This window comes from Zalophus californianus, chromosome 13 (assembly GCF_009762305.2).
Source record: "Zalophus californianus isolate mZalCal1 chromosome 13, mZalCal1.pri.v2, whole genome shotgun sequence".
NCBI lineage: Eukaryota > Metazoa > Chordata > Mammalia > Carnivora > Otariidae > Zalophus > Zalophus californianus.
In genome coordinates this window covers 37,092,606-37,108,543 of record NC_045607.1, presented here as the reverse complement: position 1 = coordinate 37,108,543, position 15,938 = coordinate 37,092,606, and the positions used below count along the sequence as shown (strand labels likewise).

The window sequence follows — 15,938 nt, the reverse complement described above, 5'->3', positions numbered from 1 at the left end:
CCCTGCTCTGCGGGAAGCCTGCTTCTCCCTCTCCCACTCCTTCTGCTTGTGTTCCCTCTCTCGCTGTGTTTCTCTCTGTCAAATAAATAAATAAAATCTTTTCTAAAAAAAAAAAAAAGAGGCTGTTGCAGTAATCCAGGCAAGAATACTCCAGGTCCAAGATGGCTTGGACCAGGTAGTAACAGTGAAAGTGGCAAGATGTGGGTAGATTCTGGATATGTTTTAAAGATAAAACTGACAGGATCTGTTGATGGCTTGGATATCAGATGTGAGAATGAAAGGTATCCAAGATGGGGTGCCTGGCTGGCTCAATCTGTACAGTATGTGACTCTCGATCTTGGGTGAACTCGATCTGTGAGTTCAAGCCCTACGTTGTGTGTAGAGATTACATAAAATAGAATCTTTTTTTTTAAATATTTTATTCATTTATTCATTAGAGAGAGAGAGAGTGTGCGCACATGATTATGGGGGAAGAGCAGAGGGAGAGGGACAAGCAGACTCTGTGCTAGGCAGAGTCTGGCATGGGGCTTGATCCAACGACCCTGGTATCACCACCCAAGCTGAAATCAAGAGCCAGCTACTCAACCCACTGAACCATCCAGGTACCCGTAAAAATAAAATCTTTTTTTTTTTGATTTTATTTATTTGTCAGAGAGAGAGAGAGCACAAGTGGAGTGGGAGAGGCAGGCAGAGGTAGAAGCAGTTCCTTGCCAAGCAAGGAGCCCGATGCGGAAATCGATCCCAGGACCCTGGGATCATGACCTGAGCCAAAGGCAGATGCTTAACCAACTGAGCCACCTAGGCACCCAAAAATAAAATCTTAAAAAAAAAAAAGAAAGGTATCCAAGATGACTCCAAGGTTCTTGGCAGCTGGGTAAATGTAGGTACTCTGAACTCAGACAGTTAAGACTGTAAGAGGTGCTGGGTTGGGAGAAAAATCAGTTTGTGCTGCCATTTTATGTTTTATTTTTTAAAGTTTTATTTATTTGAGAGAGAGAGCACAAGTAAGCAGAGCGGCAGGCAGAGGGCGTGGGAGAAGGAGACTCCCCACTGAGCAGGGAGCCCAATGAGGGGCTCAGTCCCAGGACCCCGAGATCATGACCTGAGCCAAAAGCAGACACTTAACTGACTGAACTACCTGGGCGCCCCTGCGCTGCCACTTTAAGTTTGAGATGCAATGAGACAATCAAGTAGAGATGGAGGCAGTCAGATATCTGAACCTAGAGCTCAGAGGTTTAGGTTAAGACAAAAAAATAGGAGTCAAGACATAGACGGTCCTCAAGATCCATCTGTGTTGTTATAAATGGCAGGGTTTCCTTTTTATGGCTGAATAATATTCCACTGTATGTATATACGGATGTTCACACATATATACCATTTTCTTTATCCATTCATCCTTGCAGGCATTATGCTAAGTGAAGTAAGTCAGATGAAGACAAATACTGTACGTTCTCACTTCTATGCGAACTCTACAAAAATCCAAACTCAGAAACAGAACAGATTGATAGTTGCCAGGAGCAGGGGGTGGGTAGGCATGGGGGCAGGGTGGGGGGGTAGTGGAGGAATGAGGAAAGGTGGTCAAAAGGCACAAACTTCCAGTTATAAGATAAATAAGTCCTGCGGATGTAATGTGGAGCTTAGAGCTCTAACACATTATTTAATAGTACATTACTATATTAAATACTATATTTAGAATTGGAAAGTAGATTGAGAGTAGATATTTAAAGTTCTCACCTCAAGAAAAAAAGAACTTGTAACTGTGAGGTGACGGATGTTAACTTACTGTAGTAATCATTCCACCATACATATGGGTGTGAATCATGTTGTACACCTTACACTAACAGAATGTTATATGTCAATTATATTTTGATGAAACTGTAAAAAAAAAAAAAAAGACATAGATGGTTGAGAACACCTGGGAGGCGCGTAGATAGAGAAGTTTGAGGATTAAGTCTTGGGAAGTCAAAGGAGCCAATTTAGGAGTTAAGATGATAAGAAAGAGCAAAGGAGCCAGTTTAGGAAGCGTAGTATACTGGAAGCTGAGTATTTTAAGAGCGATTAACTGTGTCAGACAAAAGTTAAGAAATAACCATTCAACCAACTCACCTAGCAACTGAGATAGGGAGGAGTCTGGGAGCCTACTCTTATGAGGAAATGAGAGAGGACAAGGGGAGCTAGGGCATTCCTGATAGATGTAGTCTCTGAGCCTAGAGGCAGAGCTGGGTTACAGGGTGGGAGAGATCCTTAGGAGCTTGACTTTGCAACCCAGTGGAGAAGCCCCAGCCAGGACCCGTCATGGCCAACATGGTGGTGGTAGTGAAATGTCGGAATGGCCATCTTGCCTGGCCTCACATTCACTCAGAGCCACAAATTGAAACTTTTGATGTTGTTTCCAAATGGTTATACATGTAGTCTTTTGTGTTGTCGTTCATTAGAATGTTGAGTCTGGGGATGCGTGGGTGGCTCAGTCAGTTGGGCATCTGCCTTCAGCTTGGATCATAATCCCAGGGTCCTGGGATCTAGTTCCGCATCGGGTTCCTTGCTCGGGAGGGGGCCTGCTTCTCTCCCTGCTTGTGCTCTAATAAATAAATAACTTTAGAGAATGTTGAGTTTGTATATAAAAATTGTGTATTTTTGGGGTGCCTGGGTGGCTCAGTTGGTTAAGCGTCTGCCTTGGGCTCAGGTCATGATCTCAGGGTCCTGGGATTGAGCCCCATGTTGGGCTCCTTGCTCAGCGGGGAGTCTGCTTCTCCCTCTCCCTCTGTCTCAAATAAATAAAATCTTAAAAAATAAATTGTATATTTTTATAACCAATTTTGTTCTGTTCTTAATATACCAGGAAGCCTAAGAAGTAACAGTGGCCTGGGTCTTACTTAACCTCAGAACAGGGCCAGGAGGAAGGTGAGGCAAGTGAGGTGCCAGTGTGCAAAATTTAAGAAGGCAAATGCAGTGTCCCTGGGAGTGAGTGCAACTTAGGCACCTCTTTTGCTTCATCCTAGTGCCAACCCCCCCTACGTCAGACACCACCAGGTAGTGTCCCTGCTCTCCACCCCTGGGGGCTCCTACAAGTCAGGTGTCCTGGAGAAGGAAAACTGGAGAGGAAGAACTTCTCTGGGTAGGGGCGGGCATGATGTCCTGAAAACAGACAAAACGATATTGTGCCTCCTTCAGCTCAAAAACGAGTATGTACTGCCACCCCGTGGCCATCCAGGATTGGATTCCCAGGACTAACAGAATTGCACTGACGGGAGTAAGGCAAGATCAAAACACACACCATCTCCCAGCCCTTAATTTCTTCACATTAGCAAGTTTTTCTACTGTTCAGACACACGAAGAAATGAAACTGTTCAAAAGGTCTTTATTAACAGAGACAGATGGACAGACAGTGCATCAAAGGCAGTGTCTGAAAGCTGTGATGGGGGTGTATGTGTGCAAAAAAGGCCTTCTGTAGGCCAGGGATGGCTCCCTAGACCTAGGCTAACCCCTCTAGGTCCCCTGCCCAGCAGTGGGCCCTGCGCTGAGGCCAGCCTCCCCACCATACTCCTGAGGGATGAACAGGGTTGGGGGCGGGGGTCTTTCAGGATAGGACCCTGACCTCAGCATTCTCCATTCTTATGGTTCCCCAGTGGACGAAGTTGCTGAGAGGGTGGGGGACAGACCTCGAGAGCACTTGCATAGCAGGGGAAGAGAATGGGGGTAAGGCATATGGTGAGGACAGGGAGATGAAGGGGGCCTCCACAGGCAACCTTTCATCTTCCTCCCCCCTCAACTGCTGCTGGATCGAAGGGTCAGGCCCAGACAGAGGATAATACCCACACCCATCCTTAACTCCAGAGCCCTGACTGGTGGCAGGGAAGCTCTGGAAAGGCCTGAGTTAGTGAGTCAAGCCTGTAGTATGTGTATCTGAATGTGACTGGCCCTTTTGGTATATGTGGGGCTCCCTCTCTGGATGGGTGTGAGTGCATGATGCTGCTGTACACATGGGATTCTATCTGCATGTATGTCCCATATGTTCCCAGGAGTCTCTATGTTTGGTTGTATAAGCATGTATGTCCCTGCTCGTACACCAGGAACTTAGTAGTTGCATGTTGTGAATATGTCCCTGTCTTTTCATGTGGGCTCCAGAAAGTGGATGTATGCGGGCCTGCCCGCTCCTGTCTATCCACAGGTCCTCCTTCAGGCCTGGCTGGTCAGGGGTCCTGGCCGAAGAGGTAGGTGGTGAACTCAAGCCGGAGGCCCCGGGCATAGGCGCGAAGAGTATAGAAGAGTGTGAGGAAGTCCTGGGTGCTGAAGATTGTGTCAGCCAGCGCGAAGGCCAGGGTAGATGGGATGACACCCCGGCCATACTCCACCATCCATGTGTTTGGCCCCCATTCCACAGCCGTTGCCTCACCAGGCCCATGCACCACGGTCTCTCCTGGGGAACAGGGAGCACCCCCATAAGAAGTCTAGCCCTGCCCTTCCATTGCTGCCACCTCCCTGACCCGTGGGCTATCTAGGGGTAGGGAACAGAGCAGGAGCTTCAGGAAAGGAAAAAGCCTTACCTCACTGGCCTCATCGCCCAACTGGAAGAGTAAGGAGCCAAGATAGCCACTCCTAAGTTTTCCTCTGTGGCATCACCTGGCTCACATCCTCTCTGGGAGCCTGGGGGTGGGGGATGGGGAGCCAGGGAGGGCCACCTCACCCAGCCATGGGCCACTATATGGGAGTCCTGGAAGTCTGCATTCTCAAGCCTCACTCATGTTAGGCAGAAATTTAGCTAAACTTGGGCCGGGCCTGTTAGAGAGGGAGGGGTAATAATAAGACTTGTTTGGTTCTCTGAGAAATGTAGCTGTTCAATTATAATGCCTGTCATGCCTGTAACACTTAACCTCAAACTTATGTGGAAGTCCAAAGCTCTACTTTTTATGTAAAATGTTTCACCACAGAAACAAGGAAGACAATGGTCTGTCTTGTCTTTGGGGGGTATGACAACCTATCTGATTACCCAACTGTCTCCCCAACAACTGCTGGAATGTTGGATGAATAAAACAGTATCTTGGTAGATAAAATTAGACAGAGTTAACAGGAAGCTGTTATGTTTTGTTTCCTTTTGACAGTAGAAAGCAACTGGGGTCCTTGGACCTGCTTCAATCAACGACCTGTGGCTTATCTGCGGGGATAAGGGAACCAGGGAAGAGTCCCCAACGACCCCCATTCCATGCCATGGCTCTCCTCCAACTATGGGCACCCCAGAACGAAGCGACCCACCTCTCTGACTGAGCCCCCCTACCCACCTGGGTAGAAGACCTCACTTTTGGTAGTGCCCTCTCTCCACTGGTGGAAAGTGCCAGAGATGATGGTGTCCGAGATCTCAGCCCAATAGCGCCCTGAGGGACAATCAGATGGACACCGAGTATCAGGGTATCAGCGCCAATACATGGCTTGGCCAAACATCAGAAAGGAGGGCATGAGCCCTTGTACAGCCCCAGCCTCCCAGTTCGGCCCGCCGCCAGCACTGACCCGAGTGGCCGCGAGAGCCCAGGGCGGTGCCGAAGAGCAGCACGTACTCGGACAGTGAGGCGTGCAGAAGGCACATGGCGCCCATCCAGCCGCCCGCGTTCACGAACACCCACTGCAGCTCCTCGTCGGGCAACACGTGGCCTGGGTGCAGCCGCCGTAGTTCCACAATCAGCCGAGAGAAGGCCAGCTCGTGGTCCAGCCCTGGCGGGGGCAGAGGAACAACACAATCAGAGCCAGCACCACTCCGAACTCGGGAAAGGCGCCTCCGAAACTCCGAGCTCGGCTCGGGCCTCCCCAGGCCTCTGCCCTCCACCCATTCACTCGCCCGGTCATCCGTCGGCTCACCCGCATACTGCCGGGCCAGCTGCGCGATCTCTTCGTGCTGGAAAACGAAGCTTTGCGTGCCCAGCCAGAGCCAGACCACCTGGGCCAGCACAGCTGAAGCAGCCAGGAGCAACGCGGCCCACACCCACCGCCGGCCCACTGCCCACTGCATCCCGGCGGGCGGCCTGGCAGAGAAGCAAAGGAACAAACTGGGGCCTGGACCCGTGACTCCCACTGCCTCCAAACCTGCAGCGCGCAGTCCACTACCGTTCCCCCGCCATAGCCGTGGTACGGCTCGCCCTGGCCAATCAGAACAGTCCGGGCACCCTGCGGGCACCGCCCCTCGGCTTGAACCATTTCCTCTCGGGGAGCGGGGAGCGCCAAGGGATGGGGCGGAGCCTCGCGCGTGATGCGAGGGGGCGGGACTAAGCCATCCCCACTGTTCCCTTTAGGGCCTACAGGCTGGGTCTCTTCGAGTGCCATACCACGTGTGGGCGGGGGTGTGAGTGTGGGTGGGGCTAGGTGGCCGTGACACTCAGAATGGACTGGCCCGCTTGGGCTCACAGGTGAAGCAGGCGAGCCCGGAAGCAGAGCCTTCCGGGACTTGTGATTGTCTCCTTTGCTAGCACAGAAAGTGGGAGGAGGCGCTTCTGCCTAGAAATGTTACGGAAGGCTTTCTGGAGGCGGTGACGCCTGAGCGATGTGTTTAAGGGAAATGCGGAGGGCCTTCTAGCGAATGAGGCCTATTCCAAGAACAAAGGCACCGTAAAGAGACAACATGGGGTCTTTTTGGAGCCTACGATTCATTCTTTGTTTTGAAGCACAAAATGTTGGGCGCCTGGGTGGCTCAGTCGTTAAGCGGCTGCCTTCGGCTCAGGTCATGATCCCAGAGTCCTAGGATCGAGTCTCACATCAAGTCCTACATCGGGCTCCCTGCTCAGCGGAAAGCCTGCTTCTCCCTCTTCCACACCCCCTGCTTGTGTTCCTGCTCTTGCTGTCTCTGTCTCTGTCAAATAAATAAATAAAGTCTTTAAAAAAAAAATCTTTGAAGCACAAAATGTGAGAGGAGGGCATTGTAAGCCAACAGGGTTACGGGGAGGGAAATGATAAAAGGAAGAGAAGCAAAGGAGAAAAGAGGCAACAAAGTGCAGGGATTGAGAAAGAAACTCTGGAGCTGGACTGGATTAAAAGCCTGGCTCCTGCCACCTACTAGTTGCGTGATCTTGGGTAAGTTAGTTAAACCCTGTGACTCAGTTTTCTCATCTGTGAAATGGGATGAATAAAAGTACCTACCTCATAGTACATACCTTCATTGTGATGAAGATTAAATGAGTTAATATTTATAAAGCAATTAGTGCCTCGCAAATGGTGACATATGTGTTTGCTATATAAATAAAACACAAAGGAGAAGAGAACTGGAAGAGCATAGCATCACACATGATAGTGATGGAATGAAGGGTCAACACAGTCAAAGGTAACTGAGAGTTCTGATAAAATGATGGGAAATGGTCATTAGGTTTCTCAGTAGGGGCATATAGCAGAGATGATGCTATACATTCACAAATCTATTTCCTTTTGCTCTTGGGCAGCCAGATTACATTCCACAGTATACTCTGTAGTTAGATGAGGCCATATGATTGTATTCTGGCCAATGAAGTGTAGCCAGAAATTACATATGCCACTTCCAGGCAGGTCTGGCTCCTAAAACCTGTGAAATTCTTTACATTCTCGCTCTTCCCTCATCTATTATCTTAGTTACAGAGAAGTAGTGGAGAATTCTGAATGCTGCTCCCCCCCCCAAATGGACTGTGTTGCTAAGCCACTGAGTTTGGGGGGTGGGGTGTCATTTGCTACAGCAACTAAGATTACTTAACCTAATACAGGCCACTAGACATGTTACAGTGTATTGTGCCGGTAAGAGTAGAGGCTGGGAAGATGGACTATTTTTTGAGAAACTTGGCCAAGAAGGGAAAGATAAAGAAGGGATTATCTAGAGGAGACTGCATGACGGAGGGAACGTTTTTGTATTGGCTCTGGCTCCTGGGACACTCCTGAGCTGACCATTCTCTTAACCCTGAGGACCAGGACTAACCCCAAAATCTGGTCTGTATGCCCCTGTTTAGGCAGAACTCTCTGGGACTGTCTGGGTCTGCAGTTCCCCTGGTCTTTCAGAAGGCTTCTCTAGCACACACTTTTTTAAAAAAAAAATTGATCACAGCCGTATTCTCTAGACGTTAAGAAACAAAACTGAACCAAGTAAATTTGAAGATCTAATTGGCTTTATTAAACAATTCATGAATCAGGCAGTAAACCATCTAGCAAGTAGAGGGGAGCTCCGAGGAGGAGGTATGCAAAATGGAAGGTTTTTATTTTTATTTTTTTAAATATTTATTTATTTATTTATTTATTTAGAGTGCCCATGCATGGGGGGGGGGCAGAGGAAGAGGGAGAGACTCTCCAGCAGACTCCCCGCTGAGTGTGGAGCTGACTCGGGGCTCGATCTCAAGACCCTGATATTGTGATCTGAGCCAAAATCAAGAATCGGACACTTACAGTGCCCCCGAAGTGGAAGGTTTTTATAGGAAGATGTCTGGGATAAGAAAGTTGCTAGAAAAGGATTGATCCAGGCAAGTTCCTTTTGCCTTAGGGGGGAAAGCAGGGGATCTTATTATGCAGATTACCTCGGCTTCCTTTGGGGAAGAGGGCCCAGGAAGGGACTCATTGGTGCTAATCGCAAAATTCCTGACTAACCAGGGAAGACTACATTTCTGGGGAAGTTGAAACCACACATTAGGCATTAAGCCCTGGTTTGGAAAATTTGACATATGTGATACCAATTTGGGCCTATAGTTTTCTTTTCTTTTCTTTTTTTTGGTGCTTTTAATTTTTTATTGTTATGTTAATCACCATACATTACATCATTAGTTTTTGATGTAGTGTTCCATGATTCATTGTTTGTGCATAACACCCAGTGCTCCACGCAGAACGTGCCCTCTTTAATACCCATCACCAGGCTAACCCAACCTCCTACCCCCCTCCCCTCTAGAACCCTCAGTTTGTTTTTCAGAGTCCATCGTCTCTCATGGTTCGTCTCCCCCTCCGATTTACTCCCCTTCATTCTTCCCCTCCTGCTATCTAATTTTTTTTTTCTCAACATATATTGCATTATTTGTTTCAGAGGTACAGATCTGTGATTCAACAGTCTTGCACAATTCACAGCGCTCACCATAGAACATACCCTCCCCAATGTCTATCACCCCACCACCCCATCCCTCCCACCCCCCACCACTCCAGCAACCCTCGGTTTGTTTCCTGAGATTAAGAATTCTTCATATCAGTGAGGTCATATGATACATGTCTTTCTCTGATTGACTTATTTCATTCAGCATAACACCCTCCAGTTCCATCCACGTCATTGCAAATGGCAAGCTCTCATTCCTTTTGATGGATGCATAATATTCCATTGTGCATATATACCACATCTTCTTTATCCATTCATCTGTCGATGGACATCTTGGCTCTTTCCACAGTTTGGCTGTTGTGGACTGGGCCTACAGTTTTCTTTTGAACAACATTGTAGAAGAGATCTTGGAGGGGAGGGGCTCGGTAGGCCCCATCTCAGTCATAGTACTCTTCCCCCAAAAAGTGATCTTGGGAGACAGAGGAGAGGTTTGGAAATGTTCCTGAAGAGATGTTTCTGAAGGGTGTGAGGAGTTAGCGGGCACTGATGAGGGAGCAGAAGGCAAGCTGAGGACAAAGCACAAGCTGACACCCTGCAAGCCCCCCCCCACCCCCGGGACAGGTGGGACATTCCTCAGACACTGCTGGCTGCCCTAAAGCTAAGGGAAGGAAAAACAAATGGTTAACTTAGAGAGATCACAATCCTGCAAGACATGAGTCTCCCTCAATTTACAAATATTTTAGTGACATTTATCAATAACCTATTTTCTAGAAGGAAGCTCCCAACTGTCTTTTTTTTTTTTTAAGATTTTATTTATTTATTTGAGAGAGAGAGAGCACATGAGAGGAGGGAGGGTCAGAGGGAGAAGCAGACTTCCTGCTGAGCAGGAAGCCCGATGCGGGACTCGATCCCGGGACTCCAGGATCATGACCTGAGCCGAAGGCAGTCGCTTAACCAACTGAGCCACCCAGGTGCCCGATCTCAGCTGTCTTAACGTTAATGCTTTACTAGAGGAAAAAAACAATCTTAACTTGACAATGGCAAGGCGTCTGGTATCTTGTAGGTCCTCTTTAGCATATGAAAGTTTTTTTAAAAACCTCCCTTTTTCCTTACCCCCAACTCCCAAGTATATAATCAGCCACCCCTCACAACCCTGGTGCAGCAGCTCTTTCTGCCCAGGGTCCTGTCCCCCTGCTTTAATAAAATCACCTTTTTGCACCAAAGATGTCTCAAGAATGCTTTCTCGGCCGTCGGCTCTGGACCTCAACTACATTCAAAACTACATCAGCATGATCCAAGGAGTGGCACTGAAGCACTGGTGTTCTTGGGAAAATGGGGCTGCCTCCAAAATCCAATCACTCCAACAACAAAGATGGCTGAGAGAGGAGGAAAACAAATCTTCCATCCCGGCTCTCCTCACCCCTACCACAAAGAATGAAACCCCAGTGGTATAGGTAAAATCCTCATTTCTCAGTTCCCTGCCCCCTGCCCCCTACCTAGTAGCCTCTTCAGATTCCAGTCTGAGGACCTAGGGCAGAGATTAGGTAAATGACCAACGACCCAGTTTTTGCATCTGAGCTGCAAAACACCTGGGTTGGCCTGGCCTGGGTTGGGGGAAGGGGCCTTCCCGCTACCGTGGAGCTCCTAGCTCACTAGGTTTCTGTCTTGAGTCTCTAAACTGAGCAGCGAGAAGAGCCTGGAAACTTGGGTTCAAATCTTAGCTAGGCCATTACTCCTCTGGGTGACCTTAGGCTTCTGTTCTTCACTGTGGAGTGAGGAGGAGGTTCAAACAATATTTAGATGTCTTTTTAAAAGTGCCAGGGGAGGAATTAATTTGAATTTTATCCTAGTGTAAAGGAAACACCCCTGATCCCACCTAGATGGTGGCTGGAGCTACCGGCAGTTGGGTCCTGTCCACACTTTCAGATTTCTTCTTTTAATAAGAAGGTGTGTTTTCTTTTCTTTCCCTTTTTTTTTTTTTTAAAGATTTTATTTACTGGGCGCCTGGGTGGCACAGTCAGTTAAGCGTCTGCCTTCGGTTTGGGTCATGATCCCAGGGTCCTGGGATAGAGCCCCATGTCAGGCTCCCTCCTAATGGGAGCCTGCTTCTCTCTCTGCCTGCCACTCTCCCTGCCTGTGCTCTCTCTCTCAAATAAATAAAATCTTTACTTAAAAAAATTTCTTTTTAATTTTATTTACTTATTTGACAGAGAGTGCAAGCAAGGGGAGCGAGAGGGAGAGGGAGAAGCAGATTCTCTGCTGAGCAAGGAGCCCAGTGCAGGGCTTGATCCCAGGACCCTGGGATTATGATCTGAACTTAACAGACTGAGCCAACCAGGCACCCCATACACTTTCAGATTTCTTATAGCCCTCTTACACTGCTCACTTCTTGTGCTTTCAGTATGAGCATATAAGAGAGAGAATATGGTTACTTAGCCTTTTTTTCCTAAACCTGTTTCTCCTGCCTGGAGGGGACGGGGTATGATTTCCGTGAACAATCCACTCCTCCAGGTAATAACTGGAGGCCAGGGTTCTGCTGAAGCAGATCACTCCCACCCTCACCCCCATGCCATTTTGCTTTTCCTCCACCATAGCCATTGAGGAAGTAAGTGAAGTAATTGTGGATCCAGGGTTATACCCCTACTTGGCCCTAGAGTGTAAGCTGCGGGAGCAGAGACCATGCCTGACTTGTGCAGGGGCATCCCTTTGTCCCATATGGAGACTAGGTGCCTGGCACACAGCTACTCAGTAAATATTTGCTGAATGAATGACCGAATGAACTACTGAATTCAGCAAAGAAATCTTGTAAGCGTCATGGAGCTGAAGGATCTGCAATAATCGGCTTTTACAGAGATTCTTTTAGGGCAGTGACTTGGCCCAGGGTTGTACTGGGATGACCAAAGTCGCCCCCAAAGCCATAGGCTTTCCTGAGCCCCGCCCGCGATTGGGCGGGCGGGCCCTTAGGCAGTCACGTGCTGGAGGCTAACCAATCATCGGGTGCGGGCGGGGCGGACCCGGAGATGGGTGAGAGTCCGCTTTGTCGCGTTCCAGACGATCCCCACCCACGCAAGTGGCCTAATGTCGCGCAGCGGATCAATCCCTGAGCAGCGCCGGCAGGCGCCAGAGGCAGACGCCACGGCCACAACCTTCCGGGCGAGCGGTAACTGCAGGGCGTCTGGGACTTGCTGGAACGCGGAGCCGAGCCCTCCCTTTGCTTAGAAAGTTATCGTCCCTTCCCCCAGATCGGCGCGCCCACCCCACCAAGCTGGCGCGCCTGAGTGGGGACCCCAGGCTAATACGAGCTAGGAAAGCTCAAGCCTGGGCCTTTGGCTCTTGAGCAGGCAGGGCTGAGAGGGTGCTTCCGAGCTTGGGTCAGCTGGTGGGTGAGACCCAGGGCAGAGAGGGTCAGAGAGTTTTGCTGACTGATATTGCCTCTCTGTCCCCAGAACATCAGCATATCCGCTACAACCCGCTACAGGATGAGTGGGTGCTGGTGTCAGCTCACCGCATGAAGCGGCCCTGGCAGGGGCAAGTAGAGCCCCCGCTTCTGAAGACAGTTCCCCGCCACGACCCCCACAACCCTCTGTGTCCCGGGGCCACACGGGCCAATGGAGAGGTAAGCCTTTAGAACGTACATCTGCAACTGGGCCAGGAGTACTACTCCCTCTTAGAGCTGCCCCTCACCCACAAGGGAGTGGGTCTCCTGTGTTATGTCCCACCAAGTCTTTCTGACCCCACAGCGGGTCTTCCACACCCTCTTTGTAGCCTGTCCAGCCCCTGAAGCCTGCCACATGACTGGTGGTTTAGGGAGCAGCAGATGCTTCTAGCCAATCCTTGTCAGTAGGTGAATCCCTACTATGATGGCACCTTCCTGTTTGACAACGACTTCCCAGCTCTGCAGCCTGATGCCCCCAATCCAGGTAACCTGGCTCTAGCTGCTGTTGGGGGGGAAGAGAGGCTGGACCTCTTGGGGGACTTCTGTTACAGAGAGTGACACCCCTTTATCTCAGGACCCAGTGATCATCCCCTTTTCCAAACAGAGGCTGCTCGAGGAGCTTGGTAACTATGGATTTCCTCTCTTACCTTCAGCCCTGGGTTGGACTGAGCACTGGGGTTGAGTCCTGCCCCTAGCACAGCCAAGCCCTATATCTCTGTCATTTCTCCCTCCCCACCACCACCCAGTAAGGTCATGTGCTTCCACCCCTGGTCCGATGTAACGCTGCCACTCATGTCAGTCCCTGAGATCCGAACTGTCATCGATGCATGGGCCGCAGTGACAGAGGAGCTGGGAGCCCGGTACCCTTGGGTGCAGGTCTGTGAGGTTGCGCCCCTACCCTGGATGGGCAGGGAGCAGGTGGTGCAGCTTTGGTGCTGGGAAGTGGTATTCCTGTTTTCACAGGGTGTGGTCGGGAGAGGCTGATCTAGTGTCTTTCTGGCTACTAAAGCTCCGTACCTCTACCTGATAGATCTTTGAAAACAAAGGAGCCATGATGGGCTGTTCCAACCCCCATCCCCACTGCCAGGTAAGTGTGTCAGGGGCTCCAGTGGATTTCTGGGGTGAATCCAAAGCAGTACCGTGGGGAAGGGAAGTGGAGGGACAGAATAAGTCATGTGGAGGCTTGGGGCTGAGGGACCTGCCAGTTCTCGGCTCTTGCCCCTTGACAGGTGTGGGCCAGCAGTTTTCTGCCAGATATTGCCCAGCGTGAGGAGCGATCTCAGCGGGCCTATCAGAGTCAACATGGAGAACCCCTGCTAATGGAATATGGCCACCAGGAGCTGCTCAGAAAGGTGGGAAAAAGCCAGACCCTGCTTTCCCAAGGAACCCCTAACCTCACCCCAGAAGCGAAAGGTGTATGAAGGAGGAGGGTAGAAGGGAAAGAGCAGAGAGACTTGACGGGAAGCCATAGCAATAATCCAAAGGAACGATGATGGTGGCTTACATTAGGGTGGTAGTGGTGGAGGTGATGAGAAGCCATCAGATTCTGGGTATATTTTTTCTCCTTCCCCTGCCTATTTGCTGACAACAACCCCCTCCCCACCTTGATGACTTCATCTCCACTCGGTCTGCCCAGGAACGTCTGGTCTTAACCAGTGAGCACTGGTTAGTACTGGTCCCCTTTTGGGCAGTGTGGCCCTTCCAGACACTGCTGCTGCCCCGGAGGCATGTGCGGCGCCTTCCTGAGCTGACCCCTGCTGAGCGTGATGGTGAGTCTCCCTACTGGGACCCAGGGGCCATGTACAGGATGGGGATGGCTCTGGTAGGGCCAGCATCTTGGCCCCAGGCTGAGTCAGGCTCTGGTTCCAGATCTAGCCTCTATTATGAAGAAGCTCTTGACCAAGTATGACAACCTATTTGAGACATCCTTTCCCTACTCCATGGGCTGGCACGGTAAGGCTTTTTGAGCATCCATACCTAGCCCCAACACCATTTCTGAGGTCCTGAGGCCGAGCTCAGTGGACTGCAACCCCCAGCAGGCTTTGAAATACTTGTTGGGGGAGGGGGGAAGTGTCCCGAGTAGGGATGCTGGGACTGAAGGTGGAACAACAAACTTGGTGAAACTATGTTTCCCAGTGTTTTTTTTTTTTTTTTTTTAAAGATTTTATTTATTTGAGAGAAAGAATGAGAGAGAAAGAGAGCACATGAGAGGGGAGAAGGTCAGAGGGAGAAGCAGACTCCCTGCCGAGCAGGGAGCCCGATGCGGGACTCGATCCCGGGACTCCAGGATCATGACCTGAGCCGAAGGCAGTCGCTTAACCAACTGAGCCACCCAGGCGCCCTGTTTCCCAGTGTTTTAATGCCTGGTCTACTCACTCCAAGGAATGCTGGGAGATGTAGTTTTCAGATACCTAGCCTGGTTTGGGGGTAGGGGCTAAGCTGAAGAACTAAAAAATGGCCCTCCCCAGTTATCTCTTCTTCCTGTCAGGGGCTCCCACCGGATCAAAGGCTGGAGCCAACTGGGATCACTGGCAGCTGCATGCTCATTACTACCCTCCACTCCTGCGCTCTGCCACTGTCCGGAAATTCATGGTTGGCTATGAAATGCTTGCCCAGGCTCAGAGGGACCTCACCCCTGAGCAGGTCAGATTTCAGAGCACCCTGGGTCCTTGGGTTCCTTTTGTCTCCCATTTCCCCAAGGGAGCCCAATAATCATGACCCCGAAAACCTCTATAACCTAGGCATTCCTAAGGACTCAGAAGCTGCTCGGCTCTATCCTCTAGTTATTCTGGTGGTCCTTATTGCCATCCTCCTGGTGCAAGAAGCCTTCCCCCCAGTGCCACCTAGGCACTTGTTACTACTGTTCCACCCATACTGCTCCATACCACCATTCTGGGTGGCCCTTATCCTCCCTGATTGCTCCCTGTTCCCTTCCAGGCTGCGGAGAGACTAAGGACCGTTCCTGAGGTTCATTACCGCCTGGGGCAGAAGGATAGGGAGACAGCAACCGTCGCCTGACCACACTGACCACAGGGCCTTCTGCTTGAGGGAACCAGGGCCTAGGGTTGGGAAGATGTGGGATCAATAAAACTAAACTGTGTTTCTCAAACTTTAATCACATATTCTAATGACAGAGAAGTATGAACTATAATCCTCAGGGATCTCGGTTAAAGGCTGATGGCACAGCACCAGCCACAACTTTTCTTTGACTGCAGATGTGCAAGAACTTAGAGTACAAAAATTACACCCCAAATCTCTGAACAAAATGAATACTCAATGTTGTGTCTGGCCTACAGATTCTCTTATTCCTGGAGTAACAAAGCCATCACAGTTACAGAAATTTTTTAAAATCCTGAGTTCTTGTCTGTGGCTAAGGCTTTGGGAAGTCCAGAGCCCTCTTCACTACTACCCCTAGGATGATACGTCAGCTCAACAAGCCTAGGCCTGAGGGTTTGGTGGGGAGCGGGTGAGCAGGATCCTGGTCCCAGTGGTCAG

The 15,938-nt window shown here is 50.0% G+C and overlaps 2 protein-coding genes across 5 annotated transcripts; one reads left to right on the top strand and one right to left on the bottom strand.

Annotated features, from left to right (window-relative positions):
* Positions 1-3,320: 3,320 nt before the first annotated feature.
* SIGMAR1 (sigma non-opioid intracellular receptor 1) lies at positions 3,321-6,142 on the bottom strand. Of its 2 annotated transcripts, none has more exons than XM_027616892.2 (4): positions 5,848-6,137; positions 5,503-5,703; positions 5,277-5,369; positions 3,321-4,417 (listed from the first exon to the last, which is right to left on the bottom strand). In XM_027616892.2, exons 1-4 carry the CDS (start codon positions 5,996-5,998, stop codon positions 4,191-4,193), a joined length of 672 nt encoding a protein of 223 aa, XP_027472693.1. In that variant the 5' UTR covers positions 5,999-6,137; the 3' UTR covers positions 3,321-4,190. The 2 variants fall into 2 exon arrangements, with proteins under 2 accessions (XP_027472693.1, XP_027472695.1); XM_027616894.2 differs by having other exon boundaries at positions 4,059-4,417; positions 5,295-5,369; positions 5,848-6,142.
* Positions 6,143-12,021: 5,879 nt separating this feature from the next.
* Positions 12,022-15,649, top strand: GALT (galactose-1-phosphate uridylyltransferase). Of its 3 annotated transcripts, XM_027615731.1 has the most exons (11): positions 12,022-12,167; positions 12,454-12,623; positions 12,852-12,927; positions 13,018-13,066; positions 13,190-13,319; positions 13,474-13,530; positions 13,673-13,795; positions 14,080-14,212; positions 14,313-14,396; positions 14,932-15,086; positions 15,381-15,558. In XM_027615731.1, the coding sequence occupies exons 1-11, from the start codon at positions 12,086-12,088 to the stop codon at positions 15,459-15,461; spliced, it is 1,140 nt and encodes a 379-aa protein (XP_027471532.1). In that variant the 5' UTR covers positions 12,022-12,085; the 3' UTR covers positions 15,462-15,558. The 3 variants fall into 3 exon arrangements, with proteins under 3 accessions (XP_027471532.1, XP_027471534.1, XP_027471533.1); XM_027615733.1 differs by lacking the exon at positions 14,932-15,086 and having other exon boundaries at positions 15,381-15,649; XM_027615732.1 differs by lacking the exon at positions 14,313-14,396.
* The last annotated feature ends 289 nt before the right edge of the window (positions 15,650-15,938 follow it).

Excerpts from the sequence above, each read along its gene's own strand:
- GALT (XM_027615731.1), top strand. The coding sequence starts at position 12,086 with ATGTCGCGCAGCGGATCAATCCCTGAGCAGCGCCGGCAGGCGCCAGAG. Across the intron at positions 12,624-12,851 it reads CCACACGGGCCAATGGAGAG|GTGAATCCCTACTATGATGG; the intron begins GTAAGCCTTTAG and ends CCTTGTCAGTAG. Across the intron at positions 15,087-15,380 it reads GGGACCTCACCCCTGAGCAG|GCTGCGGAGAGACTAAGGAC; the intron begins GTCAGATTTCAG and ends GTTCCCTTCCAG.
- SIGMAR1 (XM_027616892.2), bottom strand. The coding sequence starts at position 5,998 with ATGCAGTGGGCAGTGGGCCGGCGGTGGGTGTGGGCCGCGTTGCTCCTG. Across the intron at positions 5,704-5,847 it reads GCTGGCCCGGCAGTATGCGG|GGCTGGACCACGAGCTGGCC; the intron begins GTGAGCCGACGG and ends TGCCCCCGCCAG. Across the intron at positions 4,418-5,276 it reads AAGTGAGGTCTTCTACCCAG|GAGAGACCGTGGTGCATGGG; the intron begins GTGGGTAGGGGG and ends CCTGTTCCCCAG.